General features: G+C 31.7%; 1 protein-coding gene across 6 annotated transcripts in view; it reads left to right on the top strand.

Annotated features, from left to right (window-relative positions):
- Window positions 1-17,931, top strand: part of PCDH17 (protocadherin 17) — a 95,825-nt gene that overhangs the window by 24,167 nt on the left and 53,727 nt on the right. For 5 of the 6 annotated variants that reach the window (XR_004899868.1, XM_036011305.1, XM_036011304.1 and 2 more), the window contains 2 exons: window positions 12,671-12,729; window positions 12,863-13,035. Coding sequence is in view for 5 of the 6 variants with exons in the window: in XM_036011305.1 (XP_035867198.1) it covers window positions 12,671-12,729; window positions 12,863-13,035 (232 nt within the window). In the remaining variant the exon portion in view is untranslated. The remainder of the gene's footprint in view (window positions 1-12,670; window positions 12,730-12,862; window positions 13,036-17,931) is intronic. The other variant, XM_036011302.1, reaches the window with a different exon arrangement.

Here is a 17,931-nt window from a genome sequence, read left to right as displayed (position 1 = left end):
TTTATTTTCAAAAACAGATAGTGAGTAACATGCCTGAGTTCTCCAACCACTTTTGTAATGCATTACTAAATCTTAACAGTATCTCTATTTTTTTCTGTTTGCGTTATTGTAAAACTGTACCATGTAGATTGTAAACATTTTCTAATAAAATCAAAGTGATTGATATGTCAAAACTAGGGAGGGAAGAAAACAGACCTATTACCTTGTGAAGTGATTGTCTAGGTAAAACTGATTCTTTTATAAGAAGAGAAAAATTCTTAGAATTAAATTCTTCAAGCAAAGGAACTGCTGGGGATGCTGAAATTAGGTATTAAGTGACAGTGTGATAATGACTTAAAATATATTTCATTTCATTTTGTGCTAATGTTTAATTAAAAATATGTTAACATTAGTAAAGACACTTTAGTTTTATTTTAATTTCAGGTATGAACACCAACCTAAAATAAGCCATTTTCATCGAATCATACATTTTAAATGTGATACTTATTCTTATATTTCAGAGAGAAAATGATAAATATTCTGGTAATCTAATACTCATAGATTTGATTAATAATTAATTTTTCCTTTAATGTAGGAATACTTTTCCTTTGTATTAGTCATTTCAGAGAATATCTTCCAAATTCCTTGCACATTATCTCCAATTTTTTCATAATTGTATTCTCAATTACTGTTTTGTTTTCAAGTCAGAAATTCAAATTCAAAGGGTGAATTATATTGAACATTAAAATTTTTACATACTTTTAAAAAAAGGAATAGTAAATTATCTGGAAACTCATGCAAAATATTGGGGACTTCAAAATTCCCCCAAAGTATTTGCTAATTATTGTAAACTATATTGGTTGTTTAGCTGGTTGGCTAAAATGTTGCTCATAATTATAAAGACTTAAAAATTGTTTGTGCTTATCAAAAGTTAGAGGAAGAAAATAATTAGAAAGGTATAGCATCATTCAATTTCACACTGAATTCCTTCTGTTTTGTTTCTGCTATAAGGAATTGGTGTGCACCTATTATACAGGTGATGGCTTGAAAGATTGATGCCCAATCAGACAAGAAACTGACTTTACTGATCAGTTTTAATTTCATTTGTAAAATGAAACCAATTATGTAATAATAGACTTTATCTTCTGATGAACAATTTAATATTTTGAAGAGAAGACTGATGAATTGTGTTTAACAAATCACTGCATTCATAAAGTTTTTAGTTTTAGTGTATTGTAAAAAACAAAATGGATAACAAACATACAGGTTGGTTCACCTTTTAAATTAGTTATTTGAGAATGTTAGATAATAATTAACATAACCTAATAAATTTGTTTCACACTTTGAGAGGTAAGTGTTTGTTCTGAATTTCCCATTTTGACAATTTATTTGACTGTAATGATGATAAGTGATCATACAGTTAGGCCTACTTCATGCATTAGGATATTTGATGAACTGAACATTATTACCTCTTTATGTTATTGACCAAAGGAAATATCTACTTATTGGAGTCATATATGATATTTTGATCTGTCTGGAAAAATTCCATCCATTGTTAATATAACAAGAACTGTTTGTGTGACATTTATGTAGCCTGGCAGCCCAAGAGAGTAGACTAGAATGCACCTGGATGAAAGTGATGGCTTTGGTGTACTAGTCAGTGGGGGTAGTTGATGTTGAGTGAACATGTGTACTGTGTGGCTATCACATTCAAAATGGCTGAGCAAGTAGGGCAATGAATCTGCATCAGATTTTGTGTTAAGCTTGAGCATTCTTTGATGGAAACTACTTGGATGATTCAGAAGGCCGCAGCTATGGACAACTGGAGAATGGCAGCTCCATCACTACAACACACCTGCTTATGCATCATGTTCTTGTGCAGAGTTTTTGGTGAAACATCAAGTCACCCAGGTGACTTGGTCCTCCTACAGCTCAAATTTGGCACCCTGCAACTTCTGGCTTTTCCCAAAACTAAAATCACCTTTGAAAGTGAAGAGATTTCAGACTATTGATGAGATTCAGGGAAATATGCTGAGAGAGCTGATGGCAATTGGGAGAACTGTGTGAGGTCCCAAAGTGCCTACTTTGAAGGGGACTGAGGCATCAATGTCTTATGTACAACATTTCTTGTACCTTGTATCTTGTTCAATAAATGTCTCTATTTTTCATATTACATTGCTGGATACTTTATGGGGAGGGATCATTATTCTTCTCTATTTCTCAGAGAAGCTGTACAGCAACTTAATGGGTCTGTCAGTCTTGGCAAGTGTTATTTGTTCTACAATGAATCAGGCATATCATGGGCAACTCCATAAAAAGTCTGTTAGCTGGAGTTTGTTTTAAAAAATGTAGATGGTAACACTACTGTGTCTACTAAGGCTATGAGAATAATGAATAATGAATATCAATAGTACTGTTTTGAAGATCTTAACATAGGACAGCATCTACCAAATTTCCTAGTACAGAAGGGACAAAATGACACAATTTACATATATTTAGATTCAGTGCAGTATAGTTTCAAAGCACATCTATATTAGCTAAATAAATTAGAGTAAAAACTGGCTGGATTTAAATATTCAATTTGTAAAAATTTTCTAATTAACAAGTTCCAAAAATTTAAAAAATACTTAAAAATGTATCTTGCAGAAGACTCAGCATTCATCGTGAGAATAAGTAAAATAATTTGTCACCAAATTATCTTCCTTCACCTTCTCTCTCGCTTTTCATATGTCAAGAATTCTAGAAGTTCAGATCTGTAGTGAATTTTTATTGTCTACTTATAACCTTTAATTTTTTGTTCTTGGAGGCCCAATTACAGAGAATTCAGTTTTAGGTATTTCCTCCAGTTGAAAAATCCTTTAGTATTCTTCATGGAGATGTTAAAGGACACAATAGGAGGAAAGGTCTCCTAAGATGAGAAGTCTGGCTGAGAGGAAGTGAAAAACCAGCTGATGAAAGAGCTCCAAACTCCTCTACCACATTCCCACCACTGGAAGAAAAAGAGAAGACTGATTATTGGATAGGGTTAAGATGGAGAGGTTGACCTCACTGAAGAGAATGAATTAACCAGATAATTTGAAATTACCAACCAGGATATACATTTGAATATTTACCAGAAGACATCAGCTCATGGTACGATGCTCTGCCATTGCCAATGAGAAAGCACATTTAGTATTTAATGGTACCACTGTGGCTTCTGCACTCCAAGTTTCAACAAAAATACAGAGAATGTTCAGCATTCTCTATTTTGTGTGATTTATAGAGAAGAAATAGCATCCATCTTACATTTTATGTTAATTTTCTTGTTTTCAAAGATGATTTTCTTTAATTCATCCATTACATAATTTAATTCTGGCACAGAAATTATTATTTAAGTTAGTGTCATTTATAAAAAAATCATATTTGTAAGAGATTTTAATAGACATCTAGATCATGCAAATGAATCAACAGGCTCAACAAAGAAATGCAATCATCAGAGAAATGGAAATTAAAGCCACAATGAGCTATCACCTCACACCTGTCAGAATAGCTATCATCAATAAACCAACAAACAACAAGTATTGGTGAGGATATGGAAAAAAGGGAACCCTATTGCGCTGTTTTTGGGAAGGTAGATTGGTCCAGCTATTGAGGAAAATATTATGGAGTTTCCTCAAACAATTAAAAATAAAAGTGCCTTATGACCCAGCAATTCCACTTGTGGGAATATATCCAAAGAAAAACAAAACATTAATTCAAAAGAATATATGCAGCCCTATGTTCATTGTAGTATTATTTACAATACCCACAGTTTGGAAGCAGCCCAAGTGCCGATCAGTAGATGAGTAGATCAAAAAGCTGTGGTACATTTACACAATGGAATACTACTCAGCAGTAAAAAGAAGGAAAACTTACCTTTTGTGAAAGCATGGATAGACCTTACACTCATTATGCTTAGTGAAATAAGGAAGTCACAGAAAGACCAATATGATATTTCATCTACATGTGAAATCTAATGAACAAAATAAACTAACAAACAAAATAGAAACACAATCATAGATACAGAGAACAGATTGGCAGCTGTCAGAGGGGAGGGGGCTTTGGGGACTGGGTAGAAAAAGTGAAGGGATTAATCCCCCCCCCAAAAAAAAGACACACAACACTATTGTGATTGCCAGGGGAAACAGGGAAGGGAAGAGGTAGAAGAGGTCAAGGGGAGAATAAATGGTGATGGTAAGAGACTTGAATTTGTGTGGTGAGCACACAAAGCAATATGCAGATGATGTGTTACAGAGTTGTACACTTGAAACCTGTATGGCTTTTTAAACCAATGGTACCCCAATAAATACAATAAAAAATAAAATGGAAAACGAGAGCCCTGGCTGAGTGGCTCAGTTGGTTGGAGTGTCATCTGGTACTCCAAAAAGTTGCAAGTTCAATTCTGGGTCAGGGTACATCACCAAGATGCAAGATACCCAGTGGGGGCAAGTTTGGGAAGCAACTGATCAATGTTTCTCTCTCACATTGATGTCTGTCTCTCCCTCTCTCTCTCTTTCTCTCTCATCAAAGACATATCCTCAGGTAACGATTAAAAATAAAATAACAACATTGTTTATAAATAGAAAAGAAAGAAACATGTAAGTCATTTTAATTGAGCAGTAGACAAAATTTATGCTTAAAAATATGGCATTGCTGTCCTTCCATTTTACATTTAAAATGATTCTTGTTTTTGATAAATGTGGTATGAATTTTTCATGCTTTTTTATTGAGTCTTTAGTAACAAAACACAAATGTCGACCACACTATACTTCTATAAAATGTATTATTTTGAAAATCAGTGATAAATACAGTTACTGCCATACCTCATGCACTTTTAAAATTCCAAATCCATAGGTGCTGTCAGATAACTTTATAAGTGGTGGCTTAAAATACTGTTGCCTACTTCAGCAATGTAGAAAGAACCATACCATATATTCTGTTGAAGGCAAAGCTATCAGAAGCAATGTCAGTATGAAAAGGCTTACAGTGAATTATTCACCTCTTAATACTCCCTTGTGTTTAGTCTGCTACAGAAAGAATGCTTGTTATCAATGTGAAGAGCAGTGCCTCTGAATTAAGGGAAAAGTTCAACTTTAGTTTCATTTCAGCCCAATAGCAATGATACATGCAACCGCCTGGTGTTCCTAATTAAGAGGAATTTTCAAAATTTAATTCCCCTCTACCTCTGGATTAGAAAAACACTGATTATCTAAGTATGACTGAACCTAAAATGATATGATTTAAAGCCATAACTACACATTTAACCCCAAATTAGTTTGTGAGAGATAAGTTGGTCTCTTAATGATGCCAGAGTCAAATGAATACTTTAATTTTTTCTTAATAATTCTTATTCTAGATCAATATCTGTAGAATTAAAACTTTCTTTTTTCATCCTTTGGGAGATCCTTTTGTATTTGGCATGCCTGCTTTTACTCTCTAGTAGTATACTGCAAATTCCTAAAGATAATATTGAGACAAATACTGTGTAAAGCTTATGCATATAAACACATAAAATAAATTTAATATTATATATAATGTTGAGGAAAATGTTTCTAAAACCTAGTGACAAATGCTGCATTTTTTCCCCTAGTGTCTAATATGCTGTCAATTCTATTGTTTTTTTTTTTTAATATTAGAATTTCCATTTGGGTCATCTTATATTTTCTACTTCTCTTCTTCAGGCCTGACTTAAGATGACATAAGAGAGGTACTTAGGGCTCAAAATTTAAGGAGGCATTTGTTCTCAGGAACATAGTTTTACATTCCTGGCCACATTTTTAACATTTCTAATAGATTTTTTGAGATGCTTATTGGTTGTTTTCATCATCTTTTTCATTCCTGGGTCTGTTTTTATTGACGGGTTTTCTCTTAGGTGAGGGTTATGTTTTCCTGGTTTATCATATGCCTGGTAATTCCTGATTGTATAATATCTCAGATACTGTGAGGTTTACATTATTAAATGCTGGATTTTAAAATATTGCTTACAATCCAATCTAAATGTATGTTGTGAAATAAATGTATCCATATGGCTTCTGTCCCAAAGATGTCCTCTTATGTGAAGAAACTGACACAGAAATGCAAATAGATATCAAGAATGCCAGCAGTTTATAAGCTACTGCCTCCTAGGTTTTCACACCAATAATTCTGAAAATGCCAAAATTTTTCTCTCCATGTGAAATTTCCTGACTATCCCATATCTCTATTATGTGAAACATAAGATAACACTAGCAAAATAACACTGAGGTATTGTGTATATACTTATCACACAGAGATTGCACAGATCAAAGTTTGAATCTAGCATCATTTACTTATATAGTATACTTATTTATGATGGTGGAAACTAACCATAAAATCTAGCTTCCTAATGCTTACATTATTCTCTCTTCCTTTTGCAGGAATACATTTGGAGACTAGTATTCTGATAGTTTTTCATAGAAATTCATTTGAAACTATTGAAAATTATGTCATCTTTATTTTTCTCATCCCACAATTTTAATATTTTCAAGAAGTCCAAGTATTGTTTTAAAATTTACTGGGCTTTTCATCCAGTTATCATGATTTTACAATCATTAGTGTGCTGCCTTTGGGGCTTTAGGAACATTATAAACTTATACCAGGGATGGTATTACACAACTAAGAAGTTGTCCTGTATTATCTCATATAAAAAAAGAAACCTACACATTCTTAGATAGTATTATCCTAATTTTACCTCAAAGTTGTAAATTTATTTTGACAATATTTTATAAACACTTTGGCAAATCTTAATACTAATCATTTCATATTAAGTATCTTTAGAGGCTTTATAAAGATATGCTATTCACTTGCAGATGCAGACTCAGTTTTACAAGGTATTTCACAATTTAAAAACTCACCATTTTTCAGGATGGCTCCCACTTCTTCATGATATAGCCACATTTGTTTCTTGCACTGAAATAAAAAGCTACTCCTTTGCAAAAAATGTATTCTGAAATCTTTATTTAAAATATTTACTTTGTGGTTAGGTAAATGGGAACTGCACACAAGAAAAAACATCCTTGAAATAAATGGAAATTGACCTAAATAATTCATATTTAAGGTGCCTGTCTTACAGGGCTCTTACTTGGGTTTGCTACTGCAGCTAAATAGATCTTTATATCTTTAATCCATTTGTAGTCTGCCCAAATTAAAATGGGATTTCTAGATGGGTTTTAAAAGTTGGCTTACTATAACTTTAAAAGACATTGTTCAGAAACACTTCTTATTGGGAATATTTAATGAATTCAGTAAAATGAACCTTTTTTGAGTACTGAGTTCTACATATTTTTATTTATGTATGGCACCATGCAACCACCATCACAATCAGATTGCTAAACAGTTCTATCACACAAAAAGCTCCCTCTGTAAGTCAACTTTAACCCCTTGAAACCACTAATCTGTTCTGTTTTAGTAGTTCGTTTTGCTTTCTTTTGAGAAGTCTTATAAGTAGAATCTTACAGCATGCAATTTTTGAGATTGGCTTTTTTCACTCAACATTATTCTTTGGGATTCATCTAAGTTGTTTAATAATTCATTTTTTGCTAAATAGTTCCGCATTGTATGTATGTACCACAGTCTATTCACCTGTTAGAAGATATCTGGGCTGATTCTAGTTTTGACAAAGAAATTTTCTGTAAATATTCATGTGCAAATTTTTGTTTGAACATAATTTCCATTTCTTCAAGGTAAATAGAGAATTGCTGGGTTAATTTGGTCTTTTTATTTTCTAAAATAAAATATTTTTTAAGTTGCCCCTTAAAATAGGTTAGTGTTAACTTCTTCAACTTTATTCTTCTTTTTAAAAATTATTTTGGCTATTACAGTTCCTTTACCTTTCCATAAATACTTAAATCCTGTTGGTATCTACAGAAAATTGTGCTGGGAATTTGAATGGAATTATGCTGCATGTATAGATTACTTAAGGAGCATTGACATCTTAACCACATTGTGTCTTTGATGATAAACATGATATATCTCTTCATTATGTAGATTTTTAAATTTATTTAATCAGATTTTGTAATGTTCAACATACAGATTTTATACTTGTTTTTTTGTAAGTACTTATTTGCTAAGTATTTGATCTTCATGGAACTATTATAAATGTATTGCTTTTGATATTTTGATCCCGACTAGTTTATAGCTAGAATACAGAAGTATAATTGATTTTTGTTTGACACCTTGAATATGGCAACTTTGCTTAACTTAGTTATTAGTTCTAAGAAATTTTCTTTGTTTTGATTCCTTCCTGTTTTCCATGTACATAATATTATTTGTGGATATAATAACATTGTGTGTAAATTTTTTCCTTCATTTCTAATGTGTATGTCCTCTACTTTTTAGTAGTTTTAGTACAAAGACTCTTGTACTGTTAGTACAAGACTTTTAGTACAATGATTAATAGAAGGTGTAAAATTTTTCAGTCTTTCACTAGTATCACATTAGTTATACCCTTTTTTTTGGAGATGCCCTTTATACAATTGAGAAAGTTTATACAATTTAGTACAAAGTACTTTTGGTACAAAGACTTTTAGTACTTTTAGTATAATAATTCATAAATGTGGTGAAACTTTTTAGTCTTTCACTAGTATTACATTAGTTATACACTTTTTTTGGTAGATGCCCTTTATACAATTGAAAAAGTTTTCTTTTATTCTAACTTGCTAAGAATTTTCTCAATAACTGTTGAATTTGTCAAATGTTAGATACATATTTAAAATTTCTAGTTGTAAGATATTAATAGTTTAAAAACACTATTTTGACTCCTTTTACCATCCATTTTTCACAACTTCTTTAGGTGCATGTAAGTGACACATATATCAAATTAATCCACTTCCACAAATGAAGAGCCTTCCCAATGTTAGCCAGTTTGACTCAGTTTCAGTAGTTGCTCCCTTTCGGCTTTCTCAGAGACACTCATTTTTAAAATCACGATGTGTTTTTATATTTCTAAAAGGATGAGCAAATTATAGGTGACACTTGACTATGAACTAATGCTGATAAAAATTCTGATTTGGAATATAATTTATCAATTTACTGAGTACTATTAGGAAAAACATAAAGGCAAATAATTAAAGAAACCATTCATATCTACTTTGTGGGTTTACTTGGAAACTTTTTTTTATTTCTTTGTGTTTCCTGTATAAAAAGAGTAAAAACATCTAAATTATTATTATATTTATCAAAGAAAATAAGCAATAGGCAAAGTCAAAATAAGAGAGCATACTCTGTTTTAAAAGTTCAAATATTTTTTATTGTGAGCAAATAATCACTTACAAAAAACCCAAACTTCTGTCCTTTTATTCCTGACTTTAAAATACGGTAAACATGTATCTAAAGTGTCTACTTCAGATCTATTCTGTAATTACCCAATTCAAGGTACATATTTTATAATAAATTATATATTTTTAAAAATAATAGTTGAGACGCTGTTGAAGTTGAATATGAAGGAGAAATATTTTAGAGATTAGTGTGTGTGCAAGAAGATAGAGTTTTTAGGAGTTATAAATATTCACATTCAATTACTCTGCTGACACTTAAAAAGCTACAAGTGTGTGACCTTAAATTTGTTTTTCCCTAGACTTAAATGATAATTTATAAATGTACTGGGTAGAACACAGATTTTAGAGTACAATGTTGAAAAATATCTGAAAGCCATTTTACTTCTAAATAATGTTATATATTGATGCACATGGCTATTTTTCTCTATTTTCCATTTTTTCTATGCAAATACTGTTATTTTATATTCAGATTATTTTAAATGAGCTGTCTGACACCCCTGGAGCCTGGATAATAAACATGCTATTTTCTCTAATAAAGCCAGCGTGGTGTTTTTGAGAGTGTATTAGTTATATGTTTGTTAAGGCCAAATGGCTATTTCCTTATGATAATTATAAATACACACACAACCTCTCACATTACTACCTATTCATTTATTTTTATTGTTGATACTGTCACAGATGTCCCCTACTCTCCACCCCCACTGGCCTTTACCAGATAGTTGTTTCTGTCCATGGTCTATGCATATGTGCATATACAGTCCCAAACACCAGTCTCTTCCAGTCCTTCCCATCCCCTGTCCTCTGGGATATGCAGGTGTGCTCTATGCATCTGTTTCTAGCTATTTTAATGGATGAATGCTGGTATTATTAGTTAACTTCTGATACTTTACTACCACTTAAATTATAAACTTTTAAAATTGTACTTTGTGAAATTCTGCAAAGCAAACCCATTTATTTTTTGTTTTAACTCCCTCTCTCATTCTTTCTCCTTTATGTATATTTGTTTTTCCCTTTTTTTCTTCCTCTATTTTTTCTTGCCTTTCTCACTGCTATTATTTTTCTTTCTTTATTTCTCTTCAAAATCACTTCTTTTCTAACTTTCTCTGTTTTTGTGTTTTCATCAAAAGAGTATTTGGTAGCAATATCATTTCCCAGTGTTCACTAGACACTGATACATACATGAAAACATATATACACACATACTTTTCACCTGCATATATTTACTTTTCACTCAATGAGAAAACGTACTTTTATTTTTTAGTTTGTCTATTATTTTATTAAAACTCCTTAGAACATTAACAAATTGAAAACATTTTTAGATACTACCCTGATTAGCACAGGGAAAGAAAAGTTTCCCCAAAGTGCCTCTCTGTGTCAGACTGAGTACAGATCTACTTCTTAAGTGGCTTCACCTAATTACATCCATTAAAATCACAAGATTACTTATTATTACAACACTTACATATTCTAACTAGAGTTTCTACTTTGGGGTTACATTTTACTCTCTCCTAAATACCCAGAATTCTCTTTTTCTGAAATGTAAGACATTCATCCTTAGCTTTTCTTTTCTTTTTTTAAAATTTTTATTTTAATTGTTGTTCAAATACAGTTTTCTGTCCTTTACTCCCATCCCAGCCCACCCACCCATTCATCTGTAGCTTTTAACTCACATCAGCATTAAGTTGGATACGTATTTTTGACCAATTCAAAAGAAGAACTGGATTTTGTTAAATTACAATATGGAGTTTCTAAGTAATTATAGTTTTAGCTATTGGAAAAACAGTTTTGCAAACATCTTTGCCCCTGGTGGTTTTCATTGTTACTTTTATTAGATCTTTAAGTTATCCTTAAAACTGATAGCTTGTCATTAAAAAAAATTAGGTGCTTCACAGAATGTAGGCAAAAGTAAAACATGTTAATGAAAAATGTCTACTATCAACTACTAGTGAAAGCAGATTAGGTGTGAGAAACAAAACTACCCTTACCTTTACATTTATTTTGATAAAATTCATTTGAACAACAAGAAAAGATTCTGAATGAAAATATTTGTGTGTTTTTTTTCTGTCTCCAAACTTTTAATAGACATTGAGACTTAATGCTTTAAGCTGTTGCTCTTAACATGTTTCTTTTTTTTCCCCAGTAATAGTTTAAAAAGCCAAGTAATTTATTATTACATGGGAAGAAAAAACAGAGTATTGTTAGTTTAAATTAACCTTATTTATACAGAAAACACATATTGCACTATATTAAGCCTTACCTTGGGCCCTCTGCTTCATGAATTGCATGCTCCTGTGCCACTGATACTTGCATGCTGGATGATCTTGTAGGAACCCATAGCTGCTTCAGAGCATAATGGTGTGATACGAAGTGATGCAGAAAACAGGAGAAGCTTTGTCCTGGAGTCAGCTGCAAGAAGAAGTAACGCATATGAATGTACAGTATAGGGAGATTTATGAAAGATCTAGTCTCTTTCTCCCAAAAGACTCTGTTCCATGACACAAGGAGAATTCAGTTCTTTTTGGCAGATCTCCATGTCAGTTTGGAAGCAGTAAAAACAACCACAAAAACAAGCCTGGTTTCTCAATGTCTTTACTCTCCATGTTTTAAGTAACATTTTATTTCTTGCTTTTCTTTTAGTTTGTTTTAATAACCAGGAAATAATACCTCTTTTCCTTGTCTTGTTTGCGTTCATTTTCTATAGTAAAGATGTGGATGAGAATGAATTATATGTGCCATGTTTATGCATTTTTTAATTTTACTGAATTTTGGGGGGAGACACTGGTTAATAAAATTATGTAGGTTTCAGGTGTACAATTATCTAATACAGCATCTATATATGGTATTGTGTGTTTCCCCCTTATATACTGTTCTACTTCCCCAGCTTCCTTCCACTCTGATAATTTGAAAGAAAAGGCCTGAATCTCGTTGTTGAGGAGTGGATGACTTTAAAATGATATTACATCAAGGGAGGCATAGATTCCCAGCAGATTATGCAATTATGTTAAAAATGGGTATTATTAAATAATTCATACTTTTAATATGGAGAAATTAGGTCATTTTTCTACTCCTCCCACAAATATTCAATCTTAATATCTGAATAATGAAACAACACAGTGCTATCCATTCTGGTGCTAACTGAGAATGCCAGTTATGACAGGCTCATTGTTTACTTTAACAGGTAATTTGTGGACCGGAATCATTTAATTGTTCTGAGTACATAATTACATGTCAGCAATTTCCAATTTAATTAAAATGTACAAATCTGAAGATTAAAGGGAATTTTTGAATTATTAATCATTTTTCCACTAGGAAATCTTGTTGCTCTGCAGGAGATTTGTCCAGTGTACAACTATACGTATTTTTTTCCTTCTCTTTCACAGACAGACAATTTTCCCGCAGAGCCCAATTACATGGGCAGCAGGCAGCAGTTTGTTCAAAGGTAAGGCCTATTAAATAACTTTCTCAGCTTCCCCATTTGCATTCATGTCAAAATTGCTTTGCAAGAGACAACACTTCAGATTCCAACTTGTAGAGACAACACTTTCTCTTCTTTTTCTTTGTATGTATTTCAGTAGCTCCACGTTTAAGGACCCAGAAAGAGCCAGCCTGAGAGACAGTGGGCACGGGGACAGTGATCAGGCTGACAGTGACCAAGACACTAACAAAGGCTCCTGCTGTGACATGTCTGTTAGGGAGGCACTCAAGATGAAAACTACTTCAACTAAAAGCCAACCACTTGAACAAGGTGAGTGAAGCCTTCCAATGCTTACGAAGTGTAAAGCTTAAGCAATCATTGTAAAGTTGTTAGTACTAGAGTTACAATTTATTAAAGGTGGAATAGACCATTAATATTGTATCAAAAGAAACAGCAAATCCCAAGTTTGTCCCAGACAAAAAAACAACTGTTCAAGTTCCTCAGTAACAACAGAATAAGGAAGGCCATGGATAATACTCTTTAATCTTCTTAAAGTGACTTTGATTAAAGTCACTAGGTTTGTTATCTTTGTGAATGCTTCCTAACTTTTTCTATTTTGCATTTTATTAACAAGGAAAATATGGCACATGTTAGCTAGATGCACATTTTAATATACTAGTTCATAGAATTAAAATTGTACATTCAACACTTTTAAGTGAAATGAAATGAAAACTTGATTAGAATGCTCTAGCTCTTAGCATGTTGGTATTTTTTAGAGTGTATTTTAGTTTTTAAGTAGTTTTTATTAGTAAAATAACAGCTAAACCAGAGTTTTGACTTTTTAATTTTTGATTTACATCAAAGTCTTCAAGGATATCAAATAAGCATAACTTTTTGTTCAGATAGAGATAAAAAAAGAAATACTTCATTATAAGTATATATATTCTAAAAGTCTACCTTCAATTTATTCATGTGATATGCCTTTTTATTAATTTTGATGCTTATATTGTTTCAAACACAATGGAACATTTACTAATGATTTACATGAGAATTAAACTACTTTTATGTGTAGGAATTAGACTATGTGTAGGAATTAGACTATGTGTAGTTCTTTTTTCATCTCCAGTTATCATAAATAAAAAGAATTGTTGTATAAATTATATTTCAGAATTACAGATGTGTATTAGTTAATATTAGTTTTCAAAATAGTCACAGTATTTAAATATTTAATATTTACCATTTCAGTGTTCTAATGGGAAACTAGATTTCCACTATGTGAGCAGAGCTGCTGATTAATTTATTCATTGGTGATTGATAAAAAGTAAATTATTTCTGTAGTGCATCCTGTCTTATCACATATACCTAGCACAGGGGTCCCAAGACCTCGGGCTGATGGAAGACTGGTACTGGGATTGGTCCATGGCCTGTCAGGAACTGGGCCACACAGCAAGAGTTGACTGGTGGGCAAGGTCGCTGGCATTAGCCTGAGCCCAAGCTCTGCCTCCTCACCGTACCCGCTGGTGTCAAAAAGGTTGGGGACTGCTGCCTTAGCAGATAGCAGATATAATCCTTATTAACTTTTCTAATCATGTTGAAATTTTAGTACATAAACATATATTCAATATAGAAGTAAATATGTATATAAATATTTGTGCACTTAATATAATTATGCTGCATTTACCTTAAACTTGACCTCCCCAAAGCCTTCTTTTCTAAGTAGTAAGTACCAGATAATCTTTTTCTGACTTCCTACCACCACAATTTTGTTTGTAACAATGCAGTATCGGTTTTTAAATTATTTTTAACAAAAGTTATTTAAATACTTCCCTAATACTTACAGTTCCTATATATGTAATGGTTAGTTAAAGTAACTTCAATGGTCTTGATGGGTTATGACTATGCAGTATTATATGAGTCTTCTAAAAACATTTTAAATAATGGTTTGTTAAATCTTAACATGTGAATGCACAGCATAAAATAGACCTATCTATGTGTATAATGAAAGAATTAAACAGATAATTTTTATCCTATTTGTAAAGCTGCATGAAGTAGAGTTTGAATATCTTCATGAGAAACTTTGTTAATCAAAACCAAAATGAGTACACTGCTGCTCACATTAATACTTTAATTCCTTTTCATCCGTTATCTGAACAGTGTATTTAATGGACATAAAAAAGACTCCTATAGAAAAAGAAAGTTGTCTTATTTATGTTTGAAAATATAATTTATACTGAAATCTGATAAAATGATTTGACATCAAAAAGTAATATTTTTAAAAGGTTGCTATTGTTCTTAAAAGAAAATATATTTGGCATATATTTTATTTAATAATATACATAAATATTGCTAGTCTAAGAATGCCAGTAGAAAGGTCTCCTGTAAAAGTTTCCACACATCCTTATTAACAAACATGGGGCAATTATTATGAATCAGAGAGCCACACTTAGATAATCTATGAATAGGAATCTGACTCTAAAACATGAATTTGGAAGATTAGCTAACATATTATTTCATTGAAAAATTAATTTGATTCATTAATATACTTATGAATAATTATCTATTAAATGCTTTCAATATATAAAAGAACAAAAGTAGATTTCCTATCAGGGAAAGTAACTAAGACCTAAACAAAAAGAAACCCATTTATCATTTTTTTTCTCAAAGCCAGAGTGGGGAAGGATTGAGGGTGGGGCAGGGGAAAGTGGTGGTGGGAAAAAGGAGACAACTGTATTTGAAGAACAATTTTTAAAAAGGCAAAAACATTTGGATCAGTGTTGTAACAGCTTACAATAAACCAGCATATTGTATTTTACAGCTTCATATTAGTTTAGTTGGCTGTGTTTCTATTTAAATAATCTCAAGATAAATAATGTTCTATTTCTAAATTAAAATATTTCTTTGACTTATAAATTAAAATAAATTTAAAAATCTTCACATTTTCAGTGGAACTTTTTATGCTAATAATGGTTTACCTGTGCATATGACTAAGCCTTTTTGAGCTTTTATTTTATTAGATCAAATATTAGGTTTTTCTTCTTTTATGCAGTTAATTTTTTTTATTTGTTCTGTGCTTGAAATTTATTTCTGCTGCCATCAGTTTAATCCTCTCAAATATACAGCACATGTATGTGTTGCCCATTATTTTAGTAAAAAATATTTAAAAGGGTTCGGTAGTTAATTGAAGGTGTGATGTATTGCACATCACCTGAACATAGCTTTAAGGATTATATGTTAACAAATCTTCTAATAGAAAGGTTATTTTAGTTTTTCTTAGTGTGATTAAGAAAAACTCTCAAAGATGGACTTATTTTATTTCTATTTCATTGCATTTTTGTGCCTTTTTTTCAATTAGATTTTTCTCTATACTCCCTTCACCAAGTGTTATAGGTAGGTAGGTTGTTGGGTAAAACAATCCAAATGTTTTGAAATTTGTATGCTACCATAGTAGGACATTACATAGTTAGAAAAATACAAATATTTATATTTCTATCTAATAAGCATTGTTTGTCAGAAAATGACACAGAGTATTGACCTATATATATATATATATATATATATATGATCTTATTTTTCTGAATTTGTATTTTAGAATAAGAAAAACCAATTTATACCAAGAACTAAAAAATATATGTGATGTTATTTCTTTACAGAAGAGTCACATACAGTGTTATAAAGAATAAAACAAACATTTTTAGGTTAATTTACTTCTTATGTCTTAGGATATTTTTCTATCTTTGACTTCTAGCCACTCCTAGTCTTTGATTTTCTAGCCACTAAAAGCTTCTAATTTTGATTACTAGCAATAACTGTTTTTTATTTCAAAAAATTTAATGAGTTTTCCCTAAAATTCAGTAGTTCCTATTGATCCCCAAGTAAAAAAAAATGTTCCATTTATGTAAATGCTGACTAGTGAGTTCTCTGAGCTCCTTATTGATAGATACCAAGTGGTAGTTCTCAATTTTCCAGGGGTAATCGATTTTCTTGATATCTTTATAATTGAATGAAACCAAGCTCTGGAAGCCTGAATTTAGTGGAATATCATTGTACGTTATGACTGTTGACAACCTATGCCAGGGATTGCAGTGAAAAAGTCACCGTCATTATCTAACTCTTGTGTTCGGTAGGCAGCTGTCAAGCCCTTCTCCTGTGATGGGTGTCCAGGACTTGACTGATCCTCAGGTGTTGCTTCATTCAATACCTTCATTTATTTTTTCATCATTTTATTTAATTGCTATATAATTTCATTTCCCCCCTTATTTAATTCTGTTCCTCCCCTGTTCTCTCTTTAATGTTAGAAGATTTCACTTCTTAAATTTCACTCCAGGTTCCAAATTTTCACAATGGAAACCCTGATTAAAATCTAATAAAAATAAAATCAATAGAAAGTTGAGAATAATAGAAGTTCCAAATGAGCCAGGTTTGCTCCAATGAATTTCAATTTTAAAACTAAATTACATTCTTAAGGGTTGCCTTCCATCTTCCCAGAGGACAATCTAGAAAACTATAAAAACTAAAGCTAATAAATTTTTTTCTTTTCAATCAGTGTTTAAATTTCGCTTATGCATTTTACATTCAAAAGATGATTAGGTTAGTTTAAATGATGGCAGTATTTATTATGTGATTTCAGAGTTCGACAAGGTTCTGAGTCCCACTCCTTTAAATTTCCCTGAGACTCTTGTCCACTGCAGTAAGAGGAGAACCACATATTGAGGGTTGGGGAGGAACTATTTGGACAGAGGATTAAGACACTGAACACAAACTTGACCTACTTTTCAATTTTCCCTAAAAGTGACTTAGGATAGTACTTTTCTATTCTAAAGCTTTTGCTCTGTCTTCTACTCTCCATCATGGTTACTGTAGTTCTGACCCTTTCAATCAAGCGGTGTCTTTCTCTAGAACTCCTCATAACAGGCAACAGCAAATTCACCTCTACATAAGGAAGAACATGAAGGTAATGACAATGTCCATCCTCTCAGCAGCAGCCATCTGGCAACCTTTGAAAATAGTTTTTAAAAGAAAAGTTGCTATAAATATAGTAATAGTAAATATGTCTTAGGAAGGAAATGGAAAATTATTGCCATATATGGGGTGGGAAGGAACTGTTCAATATTTAATTTCAGAAAGATCACTTATGAATTTTAAAAGGCACTAATGTCTTATGATTCACATATGTGGCATTTATAAAACTATATTATTTGCCAAGATTTTCTATTATTTTCAAGTCCT

The sequence above is a fragment of the Phyllostomus discolor genome, chromosome 11 (genome assembly GCF_004126475.2).
Source record: "Phyllostomus discolor isolate MPI-MPIP mPhyDis1 chromosome 11, mPhyDis1.pri.v3, whole genome shotgun sequence".
In the NCBI taxonomy this organism is placed as follows: Eukaryota; Metazoa; Chordata; class Mammalia; order Chiroptera; family Phyllostomidae; genus Phyllostomus; species Phyllostomus discolor.
This window is presented reverse-complemented; position numbering and strand designations above follow the sequence as displayed.